This window comes from Calidris pugnax, unplaced genomic scaffold (assembly GCF_001431845.1).
Source record: "Calidris pugnax isolate Ruff unplaced genomic scaffold, ASM143184v1 scaffold81, whole genome shotgun sequence".
Lineage (NCBI taxonomy): Eukaryota > Metazoa > Chordata > Aves > Charadriiformes > Scolopacidae > Calidris > Calidris pugnax.
The window spans coordinates 1,034,958-1,058,194 of NW_015090880.1; the positions used below are offsets into that span (position 1 = coordinate 1,034,958).

The 23,237-nt window shown below is 44.6% G+C and overlaps 1 protein-coding gene across 2 annotated transcripts in view; it reads right to left on the reverse strand.

Annotated features, from left to right (window-relative positions):
* Positions 1-12,365: 12,365 nt before the first annotated feature.
* The window catches only part of GRM7 (glutamate receptor, metabotropic 7), a 292,383-nt gene continuing 281,511 nt past the window's right edge, over positions 12,366-23,237 (reverse strand). For both annotated transcript variants that reach the window (XM_014946806.1, XM_014946805.1), the window contains one exon: positions 12,366-13,543. In XM_014946806.1, coding sequence (XP_014802292.1) covers positions 13,494-13,543 — 50 coding nt within the window. In that variant the 3' untranslated portion in view covers positions 12,366-13,493. The remainder of the gene's footprint in view (positions 13,544-23,237) is intronic.

Below are 23,237 nucleotides of genomic sequence, written 5' to 3' on the forward strand. Positions count from 1 at the left end.
CTGCTGCGTGTTTCTAGATGAGAAGGTAAGGACCACACAGAGGTGCAGTGATGAAAAGTAACCGAGAAATTTCTGAAATGTTCTCCTTTCTAAATTTATTTCTAACTTACGCTTTGCTCTCTTCATCTCTCATAGTCTGCTTTTTGGTTTCTGGGTGTCACTACAGGCAGGTAGCACTGGATAGGTGACTCCGTGAACAGCTTCTCCAAGGAAGTATCCTTGATGTGCTCCTCTGCAGAGGTGAACGGCAGGGATTAGGACCCCTGAACCCTGAGAGACTTAAAGACTGCAGTCCTTTTCCTTACCGACTGCTAGAAATACCATCAGTCATACACGGACGTGGAAGACCTTGTCATCTAAATGGTGCCTGTAAATGTAACCGCAGATGGGGTACGGGTCCCTGTCCTGGGACGCATGCCAGACCGTGCCCATCCGAAGGTCGAAGGCAGGGATTCACTGCAAGGTCCAGGTGGGTTCTCGGCATTTGCACTCTCCCCCTCAGGGAGTTTAAGAGCTCACTGGTCCTGACTGGTGCGTGTCATATTTCTTTTGGATTCCCCCTGTAAAGACCTCCAGGCTTTGCAAATGTAGTGGACATCATTCATCCTCTGACCAAAGCACATTTGCTATATGAATTTTGTGGGCGTAGATCTCTATGAGCCATAACTCCATACACATGCATTTCCCTGGCATTCAGTTTTTCTTCATTTACCATATGAATATTGGAGATCTTTTTTTTTGCTACAGTTTCAAATTGCATTTACTTGACGGCACATCATCATTTGCTTACTCAGTCAGCAGACACTGTCTTCCAGCCTGTACAGAGAAGATGAAACTGAGAAGTATTTTTAGGACAAGGAACGCTTCTGAAGTAGCAATTAGAGTGTTGGGATCAACTTCATAAAATAAATGGGTAAGCAGATGTACATGAAGGCAAATGTGAGGAAGTGTGTTTTGTGCTTGACGTGCTTCTGTATCTCAGAGTCATTCATTGGCTACAACGAGATTCAACAGGCGAGAGAAATATCCATCATGAAAAGCGAGAGATGAAGAGGACACATGGGGACACCAATGGCTCAGGTAGTCCTCTGCTTCCAAGGCGAAGCTTTGGCCTCTATGAAATCCAAATAATTCACTGCATTGTTTATAGCCACTTTGGTTTCTTTTTTTCTTACCTGCATCTCATTAGGGTTTTCTCAGGTGAATAGTGTCTTAAGCATATGCATGGCTAAGAAGAATTAGCCCCACTATGGGTAATTCTGGCCACTCATCCTTGTAGCAATGGGAACCCAAAAAAAAAAACCAGAGTATGGAAGCACCAGCCAGAAGGCACGGAGAGGCCAGAAATACTTCTCTGCAGTGCTCTGCTGCCCAGCTTTTAACTTCCCCTAATCTCTACCAATTCATAACCCTCTTCTCTGGGCACTGGGAAAGGCACATGCAGTATAATTTATCTGCTCCAAAGCCACACGTGAAAGAGTAGATACAGGATTATACCACCTGAAAAGTTAGCGCCAACCTCTCTTATCGTATCATTTAATATAGTAGGAGACAGTCTTTTTTTATAAGGTAAAAAGCAATAGATTGAGATACATTCGTCACAGATTGACTGAATTTCTTCCTTGAAGGGGCTCATTGAAATGTATGTGATGTTCATTGTTGTGTGAGATGCTGTTTAAAACTTTTAACAACAAGATAAAAGCTTGTGACGAGGAGAAAGAACTGCTGTCATTGCTGGATTTAATAAATCTGTGGCTGGGGCAATAAGCCTGCGATAAAACCAGACAAAGCCTATTGCTTAAAAGTTATTTTGGCAGGCGGGAAGGAGAGACATTCTGTCATTGTGGTTCAGGGCCGTGCGTGTCCCTGAGCACGCCAAAGCCTTCCTGGGGTCCAGAGGGGGGAGGCAGAAGCATTGTCTTTCCCAGATGATAATCATGGACTCAGGGAATGTCTGGAGCTGGAAAGAACCCCTGGAGTCTGCCGAGTCCCACGCTCAGAGCCGGGCTGGGAGCCCAGGAACTTGTCCAGTTGGGGTCTGAGTGTCTCCAAGGATGAAGACTCGAGCCAGCTGATCCTCATCCTCCTGGAGATCCCTCCTGGGCTGGCACAGGTCCCCAGGTGTCCAGCAGTCATGGAGCCCCTCAAAAAGCCAAAAGTATGGGCCAAAAAAAAAGGCTTGGAGCTGTGAGCAAGGAAGGAGTCTCCTGTTCTTTTATTCTTCCCATGCCCAGCCAAATTGTGGGTTCTTTCAGAGAGAAATTGTATAGACTGGGTTTCTTTAGACACCGTCTCACCAGTTAATCCTCTAACGCTCACAGTCCAGCCACAGACACCAAGAACTTGTAACGATATTTAACTGTCTAATAAACTAGAAGCTCACAGGTGATATAATTTAAAGGTAAGAGAGCCTAAAGTTTTTGGAGTCTAAGCATTTAGATAGAGCGAATCATGGTTAGTAATATTCTTAAAAAGACTTTTAAGTTCCATCAAAAAATCTCCAGTTTGCATTGAGACTATTAGGACATAGAATTAAGAGTTGATGTTAAACTGAGATCGTTAATTCTTTTGACTGAATTTCTTCCTTGAAGGGGCTCATTGAAATGTATGTGATGTTCATTGTTGTGTGAGATGCTGTTTAAAACTTTTAACAACAAGATAAAAGCTTGTGACGAGGAGAAAGAACTGCTGTCATTGCTGGATTTAATAAATCTGTGGCTGGGGCAATAAGCCTGCGATAAAACCAGACAAAGCCTATTGCTTAAAAGTTATTTTGGCAGGCGGGAAGGAGAGACATTCTGTCATTGTGGTTCAGGGCCGTGCGTGTCCCTGAGCACGCCAAAGCCTTCCTGGGGTCCAGAGGGGGGAGGCAGAAGCATTGTCTTTCCCAGATGATAATCATGGACTCAGGGAATGTCTGGAGCTGGAAAGAACCCCTGGAGTCTGCCGAGTCCCACGCTCAGAGCCGGGCTGGGAGCCCAGGAACTTGTCCAGTTGGGGTCTGAGTGTCTCCAAGGATGAAGACTCGAGCCAGCTGATCCTCATCCTCCTGGAGATCCCTCCTGGGCTGGCACAGGTCCCCAGGTGTCCAGCAGTCATGGAGCCCCTCAAAAAGCCAAAAGTATGGGCCAAAAAAAAAGGCTTGGAGCTGTGAGCAAGGAAGGAGTCTCCTGTTCTTTTATTCTTCCCATGCCCAGCCAAGTTGTGGGTTCTTTCAGAGAGAAATTGTATAGACTGGGTTTCTTAGACACTGTCTCACCAGTTAATCCTCTAATGCTCACAGTCTAGCCACAGACACCAAGAACTTGTAACGATATTTAACTGTCTAATAAACTAGAAGCTCACAGGTGATATAATTTAAAGGTAAGAGAGCCTAAAGTTTTTGGAATCTAAGCATTTAGATAGAGCGTATCATGGTTAGATAATATTCTTAAAAAGACTTTTCCATCAAAAAATCTCCAGTTTGCATTGAGACTATTAGGACATAGAATTAAGAGTTAAGAGCTGATGTTAAACTGAGATCGTTAATTCTTCAAGGAACATCTCAGATTTGTCTTCAGTCCCGATGCAGCTCTGAGATGGACCCGTGCAGGAGGATGTTCAATTTGTGTCGGTTACGCTGCTGCTTGTGTCCCATCCACCAGGAATGAATTAGCCAGTGCTTAAAAGAGCTATCTGCAGCTGTCAAAACAGAAAAATTATAGATATACTCTGAGTGTGTATATATATAAAGTTGGTATAGATGTTTGCGTTCATGTCCGTTAGACACCGTCTCACCAGTTAATCCTCTAACGCTCACAGTCCAGCCACAGACACCAAGAACTTGTAACGATATTTATCTGTCTAATAAACTAGAAGCTCACAGGTGATGTAATTTAAAGGTAAGAGAGCCTAAAGTTTTTGGAGTCAGACACTGTCTCACCAGTTAATCCTCTAATGCTCACAGTCTAGCCACAGACACCAAGAACTTGTAACGATATTTAACTGTCTAATAAACTAGAAGCTCACAGGTGATATAATTTAAAGGTAAGAGAGCCTAAAGTTTTTGGAATCTAAGCATTTAGATAGAGCGTATCATGGTTAGATAATATTCTTAAAAAGACTTTTCCATCAAAAAATCTCCAGTTTGCATTGAGACTATTAGGACATAGAATTAAGAGTTAAGAGCTGATGTTAAACTGAGATCGTTAATTCTTCAAGGAACATCTCAGATTTGTCTTCAGTCCCGATGCAGCTCTGAGATGGACCCGTGCAGGAGGATGTTCAATTTGTGTCGGTTACGCTGCTGCTTGTGTCCCATCCACCAGGAATGAATTAGCCAGTGCTTAAAAGAGCTATCTGCAGCTGTCAAAACAGAAAAATTATAGATATACTCTGAGTGTGTATATATATAAAGTTGGTATAGATGTTTGCGTTCATGTCCGTATCTGTGTGTTAGAGTAAAATCAGGCAGGATAAAATGTCCCTCTGGCTTCGTGGCTGGATCTCTGGGTGCCTCAGGAGGAATTCGGAAGCTTTTCCTGTAGTTTTGAGACATCTTTAGAGCAGATCTGTCCTTGCCCACATCTCCTTGGCCAGGGTGGTCACAGCAGGGAGTCTGGGACACATTGTTGGGGCCTGATTTTAAGCCCTTTCCCGTGCTGTTAATACTTTGATTCATAAAATAAAATGATTAATAAAAAATCATCTGTTATCAGTGTCACAGGACTTCCTATCAGTCAGATAAGCTGAAGTGGAAGATTTTCCACTTCCAGTAGTTGAGAATTAGGGAAGAAAATTGGTGTGTGGTGGAACCTACATATCTGCATGTGATCTTTAGAGGCCAGCGAGGGACAGCCATAGTCACTGTCTGTCCATTTAATTCTAAAGGGAATTAAAAATGCTGTAAACTTTTCTTTAGGTCCGGGTTGGGAGTAAGAACGAGGGGCTGCAGAGTAAATGACACTTTATGACGGATGGAGTCATAAGATTAGGTTAACTAAAGATTTTCATAGCTGCTAATGGGTTCAGAAAAATAGCTAAAGCTACTCAAATACATTTTGCACAGACCATTAGGCTGCCAAGAAAACCCATTTGCTCGCTGAATAGCATCAACAGTCCACGTGTTACTCGCATTATATAAGTACTATGAGATGAATTACATATAAAATTAATTTCACTGCTGAAGAAGGAACTTGGACAGGAAATCACGTTTTGATAAGTTATTTCAAGAAGTTACTTCTTTTCCATGTATTTGTAAATGAAAGACAACAGACAAATACATTTTCTACTGTAAATGAAATAGTCCTTACACAAAGCTCACCTCTTTAATAAAAGATGAAAAGTTCTAGCTGATTGGAAAGCAATTAGACAAGACACCAATAAAGTGCTATTTTGGAGGGGTTTTATATTTTGCATCCAAGTTTTAGTTCCTGCTGAAGCTGAGACATGATGAGCAGGGAAGATTATTTCATTTGCCTTCTGTACTTTCTACTGTTCTATTTTATTCTATTAATAGGAATTAATTGGTAAGCCTCCTCAAGATCCTCCCATCTTGAAATTTCATAAACAGAATTAAAGTTAACACTGAGTCACTTATCTATGAATAAAATGAGTGTTTATGCTTTTCCATATGTTATTGCTGTGCATCAATTTGTCCTTCACTAAGCACTACCCACATGGACCCCAAAGGGTTCATTTTTTTCTTCTTTCACTACCACACGTTCAACAGCTTGAGTCAACATGTAAAAAATTCATAAAAGCAGCTGTGGTTGAAAAAAACACCCCCAGTTTTTAATGATAGATCTTTAAGTTATTATTGATTAATTTTGGGAGAATGTAACGTAGAATCATAGAAGTTTGGGTTGGAAGGGTCCTTTAAAGGCCATCTAAAAGTCCAACCCCCTGCCACGGGCAGGGACATCTTCCACTAGAGCAGGTTGCTCAGAGTTTTATCTCTTTCTACTGGAAGAGAAGTGTCTCGGAGGCAAGTTGGGATCTGGGCTGTACCTGAGATCAAGGAAGTGTTTTTTATCCACTTTGGAGGCCACCAGCAGCATCAAGAAAGACAAAAGAAAAGTAAACTCTTTGCTTAACAGCACCCTTGATGCATTTTTGTCGGTGGGGACTGAACCTGGGACTTGGGGGCTGAACCTGTCTCCATGACCATGGAGGAGAGAGGCAAGGCTTTGGAGTGCAGGGAGGTGGCATCCACCGCCTCAGTCCCTCACCCCACATTCATACAGAGTCCCACAGTGGCCTGAAACAAACGATCCCTACTTTTAGAAGAATTCCTGCTGGCTGCAAGTAAAACATTTACCCTTTTAGCTTTAAATAATGCCAGAGTAAAATCACAGTCATTAATATTCACTAGATGATTTTGCTGTCTATAAAATGAATAAACCAAGCATAATAATCCAGGAAAAAAAAAAGGTATGGATCATTTTTACTGAATTATTTTGAAAAGGCAGGCTCTTATATCAGCATCCTGTTAAACAAAGAGGGGGCTGTGTATGGGAGCCAGTTGTCCTTTATGTTACACATTTAATGGTGAAGGTATAGAGCAGAGGTTGAGAGAAAGTAAGACACATCCTGGCACACAGAGAAGAGTGGACTTGTTTAAGTCCTAAAGCTGAAGACCGTGGCTCCCAAGGAAGGAAAATTACTCTCAGACAGATGTTGCACCCTTTTATATCTGTGCTGCCCAACAGATGCCTTGAGGAGGCCCGTTGAAGCCAGAGGACTCCTCAGGGAGGTGGCACTGACATGGCTGGTCACACCGACTTCATGAGCCATCCTTACCTGTGGGTCCTGCTATGGGGATCCTGAGAAAAGACGGTGTTAATACAGGAATTAATCAGGTTCACAGATATTTTTTTTAGAAGCAGAACTCACGGTCTTCCTCAGCCACAGGGTTTTGATGTTCTCCTGCAGGTACCTCAGTAGGCTTTTGGATCCCCCGGCAAACTCCTTCCAGGAGGGTGTTGTCTGACCTGCATTTGCCAAAGGGGACGAGATACTTTCCTTTCTCTTCTTTCTTTTGCAGCTGTAACAATTCTTAACTACATAACCAGGGCTCAGCTGCACCTTGTAATCCAGACACAGTTTTTTTTCCCCTGTTTTTGTGGAGGATGCCTGGGGCAGTGCCCTCAGCTACAGCACCAGGGAGCCCCGGGGTCAGCCCCAGCCTTGTGAAGCTGCTGTTTGATGTAGTGGTGGTGGAGCAGCAGTAAGACCCATGTCAAGCAAGGGGCTGGGGGCTCTGGAAGAGCTGGTACTGCTGTCATTCCACAAGGTGTGAGCAGAACAGTCCCACCATGCTCCACCTGCAGGCCCTCCACAGGTGTGTGGAATCCAGCAAGATTTTACAGGGAACACCTGCTCCAGGGATTAAGGTGATTACTTCCTGAGAGATTTCAAGCCCCCTTTTTTTGCCTCCTTGCTGAAAATGGCTCATCTTTAATTTAATTATATTGCTTCATAATGTTTAGAGTCCAGCAAACATGAAATATACAGGCAGGATCGTATGTAGATTATTGTCCTTCTCAGTCATCTTTCCCAGCCGTCCAGAACTCTAGTCTTTTTTACCACTTATGTGGGTGTCCAGGCTGAAAATTGATGTCTTTTTAATTACCTGCTGCCATTGGTCAAGTTCTTTTACACCCACATCATCACACAGTTTGAAAATGATTGTGGGGACCATGTACTCTCTCTGGATCCCAAGAAGCAGAATTGGGCCTTTTGTTTCGTGGATTGCAGTGACTGTGTGAGCCTGGTGCTAATGAAGTGATGGGGAGGAGGCAGAGGAAGCAAAGCAAGATGTAGACTAAGTATTCATCGACAACAGAGTATTAAAAATTGAAAATCAATTATCACATGTCCCTCTGCTTTCAGGGAGAGGCATAATGCCAGCAATGTCCCCTCTCTCCCTGTGGTGGCATCCCATGCTCTGGCACCATCAGGGTGCTGCTCTGGCTGTGTTGTTACTGTGCCTCTTCATGTAAATCACCAAGGTCTTAAATGAGGACTTTTTCCCTTGGTCCTGGTGACCAAGAGTGGATTAAAGGATTAAAGGCACAGGGATATGCTGCTCCTTGGATCTTCTGGTCAGCCCTGCAGCCTCGCTCGTCTCAGTGCGTTCCAGCAGGAGTTGGAAGGGAAAGCTCGTACTGTTCCCTGTAGGGCCATTTTCTGTGCAGGGTCTATTTTCGGTTTTGTACATTATATGCAGCCAAGTATACTGCAGGCATTAAAAAAAAAAACAAAAAAACAAAAAACCAACCTGGAGGAAAGAATAAAGTTGAGATCATGCTTAAGGGAAAAAAAGGGATGAGTACTTTTCTTGGGCAGTAAAAAATGAAAGCAGTTACTGAAAATAAAACATTTACTGGAAGTAAATGTGTGATCCAAATACAAAGCTTGGTGGCTATATCGAGAGAGCAAACAGCAAATAGACATCCTGGAAAATAAATGTACTCCTGTGCACATATTAACAACAGCGGTTAAGGCAGGACCCCTGCCCTGGCTGGAGCTCTTGGATTTACTGCCCATGTTATAGGGTAAAATAATTCATATGAGTGTTACGCTGAGTTGCTGCTGCAGGCACCCTCACCAAGGGCAGGTGATACCAGGGAACCAGGACGTGTCCCTCCTGGGAAGCTGCACACACCGTGCTCCCAAGAGACTAAAATAACAGCTTCAAATACAGCATCTCTCTCACCTGCCCCTCAGAACCCTTCTTTCTTTATTCCTCGGTAAATATTAAATAAAGCTGTGATGATTGGCAAGCTCACCATAAAATGGGGGATTGAAGTTGACAGCCCCAGATGTGGGAGGTGCAAGTTCAAATCTGTTTCCTCCGAAGCGTGGGCTGAGGGTGAAAAACTGATAGAAACAAGCCCATAGGGCACAGCCGGGATCGCATAGGACTCCAGCTTTTGAAACTCTATGCAATAACCATCAATCAACCTCAACATACTCAAAAATTTGTCTTTTTGAAGTCGTTTTGGGAAAGGCCGGGGACACCGGGGGGCTGTTGGTGTAATTCAGACTCTGTGGGAGTCAAAGGCAGAGCATCCGCCGAGCTGGATGGGAGCAGCGTCTCACCCCTCGGCTCCTATTAATTTGTTATAAATAATATTAATTATGCCTGTAGCACAAAAAGCAATTATCAAAATATTTTGCTAAACATCTTATCAAAAAGACTGTTTACCAAAAAACACTCAACTGTATCAAAGCCTTTACAAAAAACAGTCTTAGAAATTAATAAATGTGTTTGATTAGCACTTTCATGGATGCAGAGATTCTGTATATGGAAGCATTATAGTGCATTTAATTATCTATATAGGCAATTAATGTCACAAATGAAGACTAAGCTCTGACTCAGCCTAAATAATTGTCATTATCTATCATATAGCATGCCCAGAAAGCTTAACTCTGCAATGATATTTATGAACAATAAACTTGGCATTAACATACCAAAACAATTTGGGTATAATTCAGACAAAATAATAAATGGCAACAAAAAAAAAATTCACTCTCATTCTTCATTATTTTTTCCCAGCCTAATCATGTGGGCATTTTTCACAGTGTGTTCATCACCATGAGACGTGGAGGACTTTGTTCTCTTGAGGGTGTGCTCTGGATGGCAGGGCAGAGCCCCGGCACACGGAGAAGCTGTTGGGAGGTTATTGCCATGGATTGGGTGGCTGAATCTCTTCCAGCTGGAGGATGGCTTTCCATGGAGCTGCAGATTCCCCAACAGAGCCTACAGTCATCTCTTACTCTACATAACCTCACCTTAAGCAACGATTTCTCTCTTTAAACAGCCCCACCTTCAGTTTTACATGTTTTTCTCAGCACCTGGAGTGTTGTTTTGAGGGGGGAGGAAATCCCACCAGCTTTCCTTGTCCAACCAAAGTCCATCTTACTCATGCAAGGTCTTGTCATTGACAGCTACCATTTACATGACATAAAACTTGTCAGCTTTAATGCAAAGGTCCAGTCGTGTTCAGTTCACAGGGATAACAGTACACCCACAGAGACCAAAATCAGACTGGTAATACCAGTGTGAAGTCAATGGATAATAAGATGAAGATGTTATGAATACACTGGTAACGCTGCACTGATGCTAAGTACAGCCAATTGTAAAATAAAGGACTCTAAATGGAGCTAAGGGCTCATTTATTATTTTTTGTGGTTTGAAAATGCGCTGTGTGGGTGTAATAGCATGGTGTAGCTTGTGGAATGAAAAAAAAAAAAAGATCAACAGCCTACAATGGAAGAATTTCACCTCATCTGAGCTGCTCCAGCGGTGCCTTGCTGGGCTCCTCAGTGACTTGCTTCAGAGTTTTAACACATAGATAGAGAGAGGTAGAGGTGATAAAAAAATTTTCCTATTGCACTTCCATTATTAAACATCAGAATTAATGCTTAAATATCTTACTACAACAAATACAATTGTGTATTGATTATAAATGATGGTTCTGTGTGTAACATAAAGTGGTTATCAATATGTGGAGCTACACACATCCATAGCAAGAGCAATATACTTTATCAAACAGTTAGGAATAATACAGCTGTATGAGTACAGGTCTGATGTTTCCTACACCGTGTGCATGGAGAAGCCGGTCATACACTGGTTGAGCTTCCAGTTGTACCAGCAGGGAGCTGTAACCACACAACTGTGTCTGTGTTGGCCTCACCAGGGACCTGGCTGTGGAACGACACAAATGAAAGCCAGCATAGTCCATGTAGGACTTTGAGATCTGAAAATATACCCAGGCTTTTCATGCCTCCCCAATTTACTTACTTTTTCAGGCAGTGATCAAACTAGAAAGCCATTCAGGACGGATAAATCATTTAAGCCTGACTCCGTGTTAACCTGAAGTAAACGAGAAGAGAACTTTGATGTTGGGGCTGTGCATGTTCAGAGGAAATTGGGCTCTGACTGTGGTCAGATGTATAAAACATCAGCCAGCTCGCCTTTCACCAACAACGCGGTTCATCAGCCAGAGCTTTGTGGTGTCTACACACACTGTGTGTGCACGTGGGAGTGCCCACACACCCCTGCAAAAAAATAAAATAAGCAGGAAAACGAAAGCCTTAGGCTTTGTTCTCTGTTGGATCTAATGCAACGCGAGCTGGGACAAGAAATCAAAAAAAAAAACCAAACCCCCACATCACTCCTCCCAGCAGCACCATTTTTTTCCTCCCCCTCCCTCCCCCTTTCTCCAAAAAGCTGAAAAACAAACCAACAAACCATTTTTTTTGACAATTCAGGAAAAAAAATGGGGTCTTTGAGCAAGCCTCACTGTTTGATGGTGACGTACTCGTTTAGCCCAGTGCTGGGGCTGTCGTTGTACTTACGGGCAGGGCAGAGAAAAAGGACAATGTTGCAGAGCCTCTGCCTTTTGTTGGGCTGAAAATTCATTTCTTGCTAATAAAGCCTTTACTTGGGTGGAATCTCATCTTTTCTCTGCTGTAACTCATTATCAGATCTGTGACCATTGAAACAACCAGGAGAAGGCCCTGCAAACACCCCTCCAGCCCCCGCGCTCGCAGGCACGAAGAGTCACTCAAGGTCTGACATGGTCTTCATCGCTATGCGCTGTGGCCCCTGCTGCAGCTGTCAAATTTTCTTTTGATGCTGATTAACTTCATCAGCATAATTGATCAAGTTGTCTAGAGAAAATGAGAGGCTAAATACTTTCCAAAGTAATCGTCGCACCACAGCCAAACCCCTTCTCCTGCGCCAGAGGCAGCACTGAGGTGCCGAGCTGCAGCTGGAATGAGTTTCCTCTCACCTCTTGCCTAAACTTTTCCCCTTTTTTCCCCCCAGCTCACTCACCGCTTGTCTCGCAGGTTGGCTTTGATTAGCTGCTCATTTAATTGCGTCCTGGTGTGCTGGTGAAGATAATATCCTTCAAAGTCATAAAGAAGACTCAACAGTTGAAGGCAGCTCTGGAGACCATCAAGTCCAGGCAGGAGAAAGCCCCCACAGGCCTCCTCTGCGGGGCTGTAACTGGGGTTTGGGGGGTTGGTGTAGATCCCGGGGCTTAAAAAGGCTCTTTTTTTTTTTTCCCCCCTGCAATTACCTCCCAGCTCCTCCGGGACCCCCACAGGCCTCCTCTGCTGGGCTGTAAGTGGGGCCTGGGGGGTTGGTGTAAATCCTGGTGCTTAAAAAGGCTCTTTTTTTTTTTTTTTTTCCCCTGCAATTACCTCCCAGCTCCTCCGGGACCTTTCCCAGACCTGCTCTTCGTGCCCAAAGCCTGAAGTGCCTCTGCGTCGGGTTTCTGGATGCCCACCTCTGACCACGTCATGAAATAAACTTTAGTCACAAGGGGGGAGGGGGAGGGAACAACTGAAAAAATATATTTATTGGAGTAAATAAAAAAAAGTTAACCAAAATCCTTTATTGATACATTCTTGGATAATATCACAGGATCGAGAGAATGGAAAGGAAGGGAGGAGTTTGCGGCAAAGATTGGTTTCACTAAATTGGCACATAAGCAGCAAGATTAACGAAATTACTTATTACAAACAGTATAAAACATACATGCTTTTTTTAAGTCCTTATCACACTGGTCAATCATGGTGGGGCATCAACAAAGAAAAAAAACCTCAAGACATGTAAAAGCCATATTCTTTCCTCCAAATATCATAAGAATTATTGAAATTATTGCAAAATAGTCATATACCTTAAATAAAATAACAAAATAGAACACAAATACAAATATCAAACATAAATTATTAACATGTACCATAAAATACATTACTGGCATGCATTCCAAATATCAAGACCTCTACTAAAACTCAGCAAAAATCCTTTCTGCTTTCTCTGCAGCCCATCGGAGTTGTGAAGTTGGGGGGGGGGGAACTAACTTCGCCAGCACAGTTTTTGGTCTTTAAATTCTTTTTTTTTGTTTGTTTGTTTAGTTAAAAAAAAATAACATATATGGATCGCAGTGATACAATAGTAATCATACAAGTCATGTACACAGGTCTTTTAAATCCTTAGTTGGTGGTGGGTTTTGTTTTTAATGTGCTAAGTCTGAGAGAACAAGCCCTCAATGGAACTGTGCATCCAAAAAACGGAACAGTGAGCTCGAAACGACAGGGATGGCCATATGCAAAAAATCCTCACAAACTGTACAGAGAGTTCAAAAACTTGCAGTCTGGAAGTACATAGAAAGACAGAAATTAGCCCCTTGAGAGTCCTTGTAGCCGAAGGCCGCCCGCCCCGGGGAGCCCGTCCTCCCGTGCCATGGCCGGAGCAGGCCCCGCGCCACGGCCGGTGGCAGCGCCAGCCACGCACGAAGCCGAGAGCGATGAAGGATATTCCGTGGAGCCGCCGTGGGGAGCGCGGGGGCTCCGCTGGCCCTTTCCCGTGGCGATGGCCGTGCCCTCGCCGCCCCCGGCCCCCGCCGAGGGGACGCCCCGGGAGGGGGCTCGGGAGGAGGGATGCGCCCGCCAGGGATGAAAATCCTCTCCCGTCCTCCGCCCCACACAACGGACTAGATCACCAGGTTGTTATAACTGACGTACTTCTTTTTTGCAGCAGGGCCTGGAAAGGAAAAGCGGAGAGAGGGGTGAGAAAGGCCGGCCCAGCCCCCCAGGGAGAGGGATGGCCGCTGGGCCGGGGGCTGCGGGCACGGCCAGGGGTGCTCCGGCATCTCCCGCATCCCCCTGAGCATCTCCCCTCGGACACGGCCCAGGCAGAGAGAGGGCTGTCAGATCAGCCCAGGCAGTGTCTCCAGCCCTGGCTATTACGATAAAACAAAATTACCACTGATTGATTTCATTATAGTCTTGCAGTCTGTGTGACTTCACTGCTGAGGCACCACAACTAGATCCCATTAAGATTTCTTTTTTTTTTTTTTTTAAAAAAAAAAAAAAAAAAAAAAAAAAAAAAAAAGGTTTTTTTTTTCTTGGTTCTAAGAAATAGGAATGACCTTGTATAATCCACGTGTTCCTGCTACAGACTTCCCAAAACATTTCAGAGAAATCTGAATGGCCTTTCTGAATCATTTCTTTGCACATTTCTTCCTCTCTTGGTGCTAATCAGCACACCTTTCACTGTTCAAGGAATAGCAGAGAGCAGATTTTTTTTTTTTTTTTAAAAAAAAAAAAAAAAAAAAAGAGCAATATTCTCTGCCACTTCTTAAATCTCCTGGGCTAAACTTGGCTTTTCTCATGGATAAAGAGATTCTTATTCAAGTTTTATGACTTCTGAGAATTTTTCAATATGGGGATGAAGGTATCAGCTTTCCCAATTATGACCTTCAAATTAAATCTGTTTGCAAAAAAAGAAAGGAAGAAAACCAGTCAGTAACTACTTTGTGAGCAACACTACAGACTTCTGTCGGTAAAAATTGCAAATATTTGCAGCTGAATATAAAGCTAAACATCCTGCAATAGTTTGGCACTGACAGATTAGGGACATACCAACTGATAACACCTTCTCCACCAAGCATGTTCACAAAAAACCTGCTATTTATATGCAAATTTTGTAACTAGGATGTAACTACTTGTACTGGGCTTATGTGATTTTATATTAAACTCTGTTCCAATGAATACAGAAAAGGCCTTTCCCTGTTTATTCATTAAGAAAGAAAAAAAAAGCGCCTGTATGAAGTATGCGTGCTCTTGCAGCAAAGATTAAAATCCAATATTTTAACTAACCGAGTTATCAGGAGACCAGTTCAAGCTAATGGAGACCCTCCAAAGGTTAAGATGTGCCGGGCATTGCTGTTGTTATTGACTATTCTTACTCAGCATCTGGGGGGCTTTTGAGTAACTTGGATTCAACAAAATACAACGAGGTGAATCGTAATCAGCCCTGCGCAGGAACACTGAACACACAGCCAGCCCTGAGCCTCAGTGCCTCCCCCCATAAAATACACATTTCCAAGACAAGTAAGGGATAAGGCTGCTTTTCTGGGGTTGCTGATGGCTTTCTGCTCTCTCTGCCCTGCCCGGGATGGGGGGCTCTGCCTGCCCCCCCTGAGCATCCCCCTCCTCGGGGCCCTAATGCTACCCACAGCCAGTGCAGTATTTTCCCATGGCGGGGGGAACAACAGCCAGAAAACACTTATTAATTAGAGACCGCTATTAATTGTTCAGGCAGTCTGCTTTTCAGAAATACTTGCTTAAACAAGGACACCAACAATTCAGAGTGTTTTGAGAGTCTAATGCATGAGAGTGCAGTCAAATGCAAATATTTTTCATGGCGTTCACTATTTTTTTTACTGACAAAGAGACAATTTTAGTCCTAGGTACTTTCAATACTGCCATGGAAGAGCCTCCAGCATCTGCAGTGTTATCCCAAATCCCTGCTCAGCTCTTCCACCACCTTCCATACAGGAGTCAGAGCTGCCTGCTCAGTCAAGGACCGATCCTACGAAATGCTGATCATCTTCAGTTCCCATTAACTTCTCCTGGACACGAAGGCGTTAGGCACGTGGCAGGATAAAACTCATTATCCTCCAAGGCCAGACTGCAAATATTCAATAAACTGTGCTGTGCTATCAAATGCTGAAGAGAGGTAAAATGCAGCTGGAAAAAAAAATATTATCTTGAAACAGGTTGCAAAGTAATTACATGTATTATTTTGTGATATACTTCAGCTTTATCCATTACATGCTCCAATTTCAAACAGCAGCAGAACTCCTACGGCAGAGAAGGAGATTTTGATGCTCTCCACCGCGGGTTCATGTCATGTCAACCCCTCTAATGCTTACGGGGGTTTTACTCTGGCTTCCAGCAAACCTGATAATTTTGCTTGATGAGTTTCTCTCACAAATTCAACCACAATAGCTCACTTCTCATTTTCAATATGAGAACGAACCAAATGAATTCAGCCAAGAAATACTGTTGATAGCGTGGACTTCAGTGACCTACCTGTGCAAAGGGGGGCTCCCTGCGTCGGCGCCCGAGACAGGAAAGTTATCTTTGGCAGTGCTCTGCTCCACAAGAAAAATGTAATTGACAAAAGCATCATCCATAATTTAGATAAAATGATCAATAAAGGCTTCATGGCCATTTTAGGAGAGGAAAGACAGTTGTCCTTGGCTTTGAAGACTGTCAGGCCAGAGGAGATCACGTCTGGTGTTCTGCAGCTGGAGCATTTCACAGCTCCATCCCTGCACTAACTCCGGGAGCCAGGAGCTCCCCTGATAGAGAACTTCCAGAATCACTCCAGTCTTGATCTGAGAGACAGCAAACCTCGATAATGAATCTCTACCCAGTCTCAGCTCATCATTATCATTGGCAATTAGCACCAGGTATGGATGTGATTTGCCTCAAAGAAATTAATTTACATGAAAATGGGGATTGCTAATGAAACATCAGCATTACCAGAATTCACCCTGCTTTAATCCAGGATACATGAGCATTCCCTGCTCTTTAAACGGCAGATACAGATCTCACACGCTCTGCTGCTGTCAGTGTTAATGGATGACGGCTTCCCAACAGTGAAAACAGATTGTCCTCTTGCAAATAACATATACATGTTAATTAATATACATATAATTATGTCAACCTCAGCTGGCCGTTGACTTAGACGCGTTGGAGGAGAGCCAGCAGCTGTGGCACACGGGGTCTGAACCGCTGGGCTGAGATACACGGACCAAACAGATCCCCCTGCCCACAGCCAGGGCAGGGGAACCAGAGGACAAGCCCTGGGAGAAAGGGGGCTATTGGTGAGCACAAAACACCCCCTGGAAAGGAAACACCCGAGTTATTGACTGCCTGAATATTTGCAAATAAATGTGCTCTTGAGGCATTTGCATCGTGTAACTTGTTTAAAAAAAAAGTGACCTTTCTATTTAAAAAGAGGCTACATATCGGTACTGATGACAGGCACCCTTTTCTGCTAATTAGGGGTGAAGAGCGACAACGTTAATAGGAGAATAAATTAGTAGGAGGAATACCTGAGGAATGCAATCTCATAGGTAGGGACAGGGCTGCTCTCCTGGAAACCATCTCCAGGCTGGGTCCAGCCCTGGGTAACCGCATCCCACGCACTCGGCAGGCAGAGCCCACACAGGAGCCTCCAGCGCCCGTCAGAGCTCTGCCTGAACTTTGCTTGGAAAGAAAATTGTTTTGTCCACATTATGGTGGGATCTGGCCTAGGCTGTCACACCGCCAGACGGTGAAAAATATCTGCTGTGGGGATGCAGAGAGCAATGGAAGTGCCATCTGGTGTTACTGGTGCCGGGGAGAAGGAAGGTGCCATCTCTCTCTTGCTGGTGACACTGCTCCTAGTCTGCTGGGTTCAGGAGCATTGCGCTTAGTCTCAAAAGTAATCAGGAACTTGGGAAAACCAGGAAGGCAAGAGCGATGCCTGCTAAGAAGAGCTGAGAGGGGACGGGTGTCCAGTTCCTGGCAGCTGGACTGACAGGAGCAGAGGGAAGGCACCTCAGTCACCACAAACCCCAACATTCCATAGCACACAGTTAATTTTAAGGATGTGACCGTACAACCCACACTTCTACACAAGCTATGAGTTGTCCTCGTTGTTATGCACTTTACTTTTTCCCATTTTCCCACCCTCCTCCCTTGCCCGCATCCTTGTCAAGGGGGGCACAGAGCCGGGGCAGGAAGGATGTGCTCGTTGTAAGGTATGGAAAGGAAGACAACCTGCACGTGGAAAATAAGAAACATTTCTTTAAAGCCCAACAATCAATTAAAACCCTTCCCTTTTTTGCTATTATCTGACCTGCTCAACAGGCCAGGGGGGACAGTGATAGCCTCCACCCGTCCCCTGCCAGAAATGAGTAACAGGATTTGAAATAACTGCACGTCTGTGCCAGCAACATATTAAAAACAAATACACAGAAGCAAAAAAATCCTCTTTGGATATATAAGTTTCATCACTTGACTGGTTTTCATTATCTTGAGCATGGGCCACAAAGGAAGAAGCTCCCTCAGCATCCAGCAGCAAGGCAGATCTGTCAATACTGGCTCAGAGTGAGATTTAATCACTTTCGCTTCAATTTTATGCACATTTGTAACCTCTTCGATGCTTAAAGAGAAGGGATTCACAGTGCAGAGGATGAATTTTATTACAGCCCACAGGCATCCCAAGCTATCAAATGTAGGAAACACCATCTCATGCTTCCAGCACCGAGCAAGAGCTGACATGGCGATGGCTGCGAGCCTGGAACTTCTGCTCTGATTTCCTCTGCAGTCACTGTGGCAGATTATTCTTACCTCCTCTTTCTCATTTTCTTAATTCTTGCTTAGAAACCTATATCGCCCATGCCAGGCAAAGCAGAGGCTGATTATTAAACCCTGCTTCTGGCCCATCTAAAAGGGAGATGGATGTGTGCGGCTCCTCCTCCGGCTCTGCGCCTGAGACACAGCTCTCCACACGCTCCCTCGCCTTTAAATTGGGGAATATATATGAGACAGATGAAAGCAACAGTCCTAAATGATTCTACACGCTTGCTCAGAACCCGGCAAATGGAATGAAGCTTGGAGAAAATAATATAATTTTAAATTTAGCATCTAAATGTAAATAGATTGTTATATCACATTCTCACATCTCCCCTGTTGTGCTCCCTACCGTAGCATATTAGAAACTTATCTACTATATAAATGTCCACAATTGTATAAAAAATACTTCATTTTATCGCGTGTGTCAGTGGGCAGTTGCTTGTCTCTGAGCTGCAGCCTGACCTGCTCGGCTTTTATGCAGATTAGCACACAGAACCTCATCTTTTAATAATAACAGACGAATACATTAAATTACAAATATAACACGAGTAAAAAGTGTGTTCCCTCGTAATTGCTTTACAGCCTTCTCTTCTCATAAATTATATCATCTTTAGCTGTCATATTTCCGTGTCACTCTCCGTAAAGCAGCAACAATTAGCGCCTCGGCGCCGAGGCCGGCCAGGAATAGCAGCGGTGTCCCAGCGCCCCAGAGGCGGCTCGGCAGCTCGCGAGTGACACCGCGGAGGGAGAATCGCTAAAGAGATTGTTTCTGTTTCCTGATTACTAATTTATCTGCTATGTAAGTGGCCTGATGGCAAGACAGTGATGAGTTCGGAGGGGACAGCAGCCGGTCCGTCGTGTCCTGCGCCCTGGCAGGGGACATCACTTGGGGTGATGGGGTTCCCCATGATCCGGGCTCTCTGGCTCTTCATGGGCACCCCTCATCCATCCACACGCTCAGTCTCCATTGGGTTTGACACAGCAGCCAGAGGACACCCTCCTGCCCAGGTGACAAAGGCTGCAGGAATGGTTTCCTTCTGGTTGTGTGGTCTTAGCACAACTGAGACAACAAAAGCACAGCAGTGAGCACAACTGAACCTCCAAGATGAACGATGCTCCTGCTGAAGCTCTGACTGCAGAACAAACCCCCCACACAAATTTCTCTGGCCATTCCTACATCACTTCTGATGGGCACGGTCCTCTCGATTCTCCAGGTGGGATAAATGGATTGATCACTACTCATTTTGAAGCTCTGACTAAGGAAGGAACTACCCAAACTTCTCTGTGCACCACCTCTGACGGGCACGGCCCCCTTGATTCTCCAGGTGGGATAACTGGATTCATTGTCCTTAGCAATTAGTGAAGAACCCAGCGGAGGGAGAGCCAGAAAGAGCACATTATAGAGAATGCAGTAATGAGAGGCGAGGGCTGCTTACTGAGCGAACACACTTTGGAAATTAATAGAAAAACCAATTATGCAATAGAATTGTATAGATGTGTACAGTCATCTCTCTTGTGACATGCCATATTATGCCACATATTACTAATATACTGCTTGTAATCTCCACGAAATGCTAGAAAATCAAACCAGAATGAAAGTGGGTGGTGTCAGTTATATTTTAAGTTTGTCTTTTCCTTACCTTTTTTTTTTTAGATATGTTTCAAATTCCTTAATAAGCTTTCATCCCTCTGCTTTGCTCTTGTAAATTGCTTTTCTTTCTTATTTTCGTCCAGTACTGAGAGTGATGTCACCACAGAATCCTCACAGACATAAGGGCAATAGCTATTTCCAGACAAACGTTGGTCCATGGCAAGGATCTTCTCTGATGTGGGGGCATCCAGCAGAAACTCAAGGCAGCTGAAAGCCCTACCCTGTCACAAGCTCTTTGTGAGAGATGCAAATGTTTGTCTTTATAAAAAATAACTTTTCTCTAGTTCAGTTGGGGATCATACATTGTTAATGCTGCTGATTTCATCTCCCTGCTTCGGCAATTGCCTCACCCCTCCCACCCGCTCTGCCAAATCAGGAGTTTCACCTAATTAACACTTGGGAGATGTGGGCTCAGATTTTGGACAAGGATGTTCTGCATGTTACACCACCACATGGAGGGAGAGAGAGAAGCCCGAGGCTGGTTAATTCTCTAGAAAAGCCAGAATCTGTGAACAGCATAATTAATTCATTGAACACCATCAAAGTGCGCTACGGGAGGATGGAGGGGGCCCGGGGGGAGACAGGGGCATTAGGACGGTCCATCAGGTGCCTGGGACATCTCTGCAGCAGAAAACAACCCCCAGTTCCCATTTCAGCATCACCAGCTCCAAAACCAAACATGATTTTCAAGTGTGACAATTGGTACATTTTGTGTGAATCGGTATCCAAGGCACAAGACCCTAAATTGTCACTGCAAATAGGATCAAATTAAGCAGCCCCAGACACGGAACATAAAGCTGAGAAGGAACTAAAATGGCATAAAAAGGGAACGGGGCCGCGTTGCCTTAGCAACCACCACCTTTTCGGGTGGATTATGCGAGTCTGGACACATTTACACCATTGACAGTCGTTGCCTGTAATGTAAAGGAGCTTTTCCGTGTCCCTGTGTGACAAGTCCAGTTCGGTGCCGTGGTGGGGAGGACCAGGAGACCAGCCCTGGTGTGACCAGCATCCAGCTATGGCAGGGATGACCTGCTCCAGCGCTCATGGGCTCCAGAGCTGGGGTTGCACGAGGTCTGGGGCTGCTTGGTGGAGACTTCTGATTCGCAGTCCCACGGTGAGTGCAGCTCACACGATCAGGTTATATCCCTCTGGAGAAAAGTCACAAGAAGAGCCGAACGCTGGAGAAGGCTTAGTCATCCTCTTTGTCCACCATGGATTCTTTCTCCAACAGGTTTAGGTAACACCAGACCAAAATCCCCAGGCACATAGTACTGATTCTTCCAAAACCTCAGTCTGGGCTTGCAGGGTCATTCCTGAAGGCACCAGATAAGGTTTGTGTGTCTCTGTTCTCATCTACGGGTGGATGAGTTCAATTTAGAAGCTCATCATTCACAGAGACTGCATTTTCTTAATTTACTTTACTAATGAACAGACACTTTCCTGGATGGAAGTGCCACAGCTGTCTGCAGCGCTGCCAAAGCCATCTTCCAGCCTGTTGGAGTGCCACCAATTCTCCAAGTGTCCCCACTGCCACGCTGCGGCCGCTGCCCCATCACGGGTTCCTGTCAGAAGCCCTCTGCAAGTCTGAGATGCCACCACCTGTGACCAGAGCCAGCTCCATCAGCAGCACACCAGTGCGTAAGGGAAGTTACATGATCCACAATTGCATTTCAGCCTTCAGTTCAATTAAAGGAACTGCTGGAGTTTAATTAGGGCCATGCTTGTCTAAATTGTAGCTGTGTCACAATGGCCTTTGGCTGAGCAGCCCCACGTCTGCCCCGTGCCTGTCCCATCCTTGCTCTGTCCCCACACACCATGGCTCAGAGGTGACACATCTTACTCTGTAGCTGGAGCTCTTAGAGCAAAACCCTTCTCTCTTGGGGAGGAAGAAGGCATTCCCAGCTGCATTCCTTTGCCATGGAAAATAAAAAAAGATCTGATGCAAGAAGGAAAAATACCTCCAGCCCTGGGGAGAGGCCGATGTTCTCCTCTCATTCTGCTCTGAGGGACCATCCCCGGGGGAGTTACTCCGCTTTGGGGTTGCCTTTCTTTAAGAACAGAGAGATTTTTTTTTTCAGTGCTAAATCTCCTCTGGAGTTTTATTCCTTTAAACTGAAGTGCTGTGGGTTGCCAGGTGATGACCACCAACACACTGAAATGCAGCAGGTGTTAGGAATAGCCGTAAAATTCTTCCAAAGGCGATTAGAATATTTCCTTCAGCTGGTCCTTGAAAGGTGAGTCGGGCACCAAAGAATTTCCAGTGCCTGTTGTGGTACTTGTTTTGGCTTGGCTGAGATTCAGTAGGTTGGCTGAGGCAGTGGAAGGATGGAGCTGAAAGAAGGATGGAGCTGAAAGATGCTTGCAGACTGCAGCCTGAAAAACTGTCCCCCTCCCGGCTGTGTCTGTGCCCCTCCAGGGAGGAGCCACCCTCCTCAGTGGGCACTGGGCACCAGCTATTTAATGTCAAATGCCTAAGCTGGGGCATTCCTGCCAGCAGGGAGGCAGAAAAAACTGCTATGTAGCCAGGATGATTAAAGTCATGCAAATATATTTTTATGTATATATATCTATAAAGCAAACAGCTCACAAAAATAAAAAAATAAAAAAAATCATGGAGCAAGGCTTCCAAAGCCAAACTCTTCAAACTAATTAAGGACAGCTGGTAGGTGAATATGAATAATAAAAAAGTCCTGCAGATTTTAACTGGAAAAAAACCCTAAACAACTAGGTTCATTGCATAAATGTAGAACAAATAATTTGCCTGGTTTTAAAAATAATAAATATATATTCAGGGCTTTAAAAATTACAAATAGATATTTAGATATTCAGATATTCAGATATTTTCTTTGCAATTCTCACAATATGGCCTTCTCATTTTTTGATTCTGATTTTCTGATTTAGAAATTTTGCAACAAAATGCCATTAACTTTGCAGGGCCTGATCTACTGCAGAGGCCGGACTGACCCGTGCAAGGCAACGAGAGAAACAAGCAGCTCATGGTCGCCCTGCCACCAGCAGAACTTCTCTGACTGCATCCCAGACGGATGGAGAACAGGCAGAACAATCCCACCTTCGCTCGCACAGCAAAAGCAACTTGGTGGCAGCGGCTTTTTAAAGTTATAATTCACTGTTGCTGCTGGGAACAGCCACGTGCTGGGGGTTTAACCCTGCAGATTTCGGCTGATGGACCGGGAAGTGGTGAAGAAAATCCCTAAACTGGCCGAAATCATCCCAAAGCAGGCTGGGCCACGAGGAGGAATTTTTAACCTCACGTCGACACATCATGTAGAGCGTGAGGTTAGAAGTCCAATGAACTGTCACAAAAATGTCAAAGGCTGCAGAAGCAGACAAGCAGAGCAGCCTCCCCCCCCCCCCACACACACAC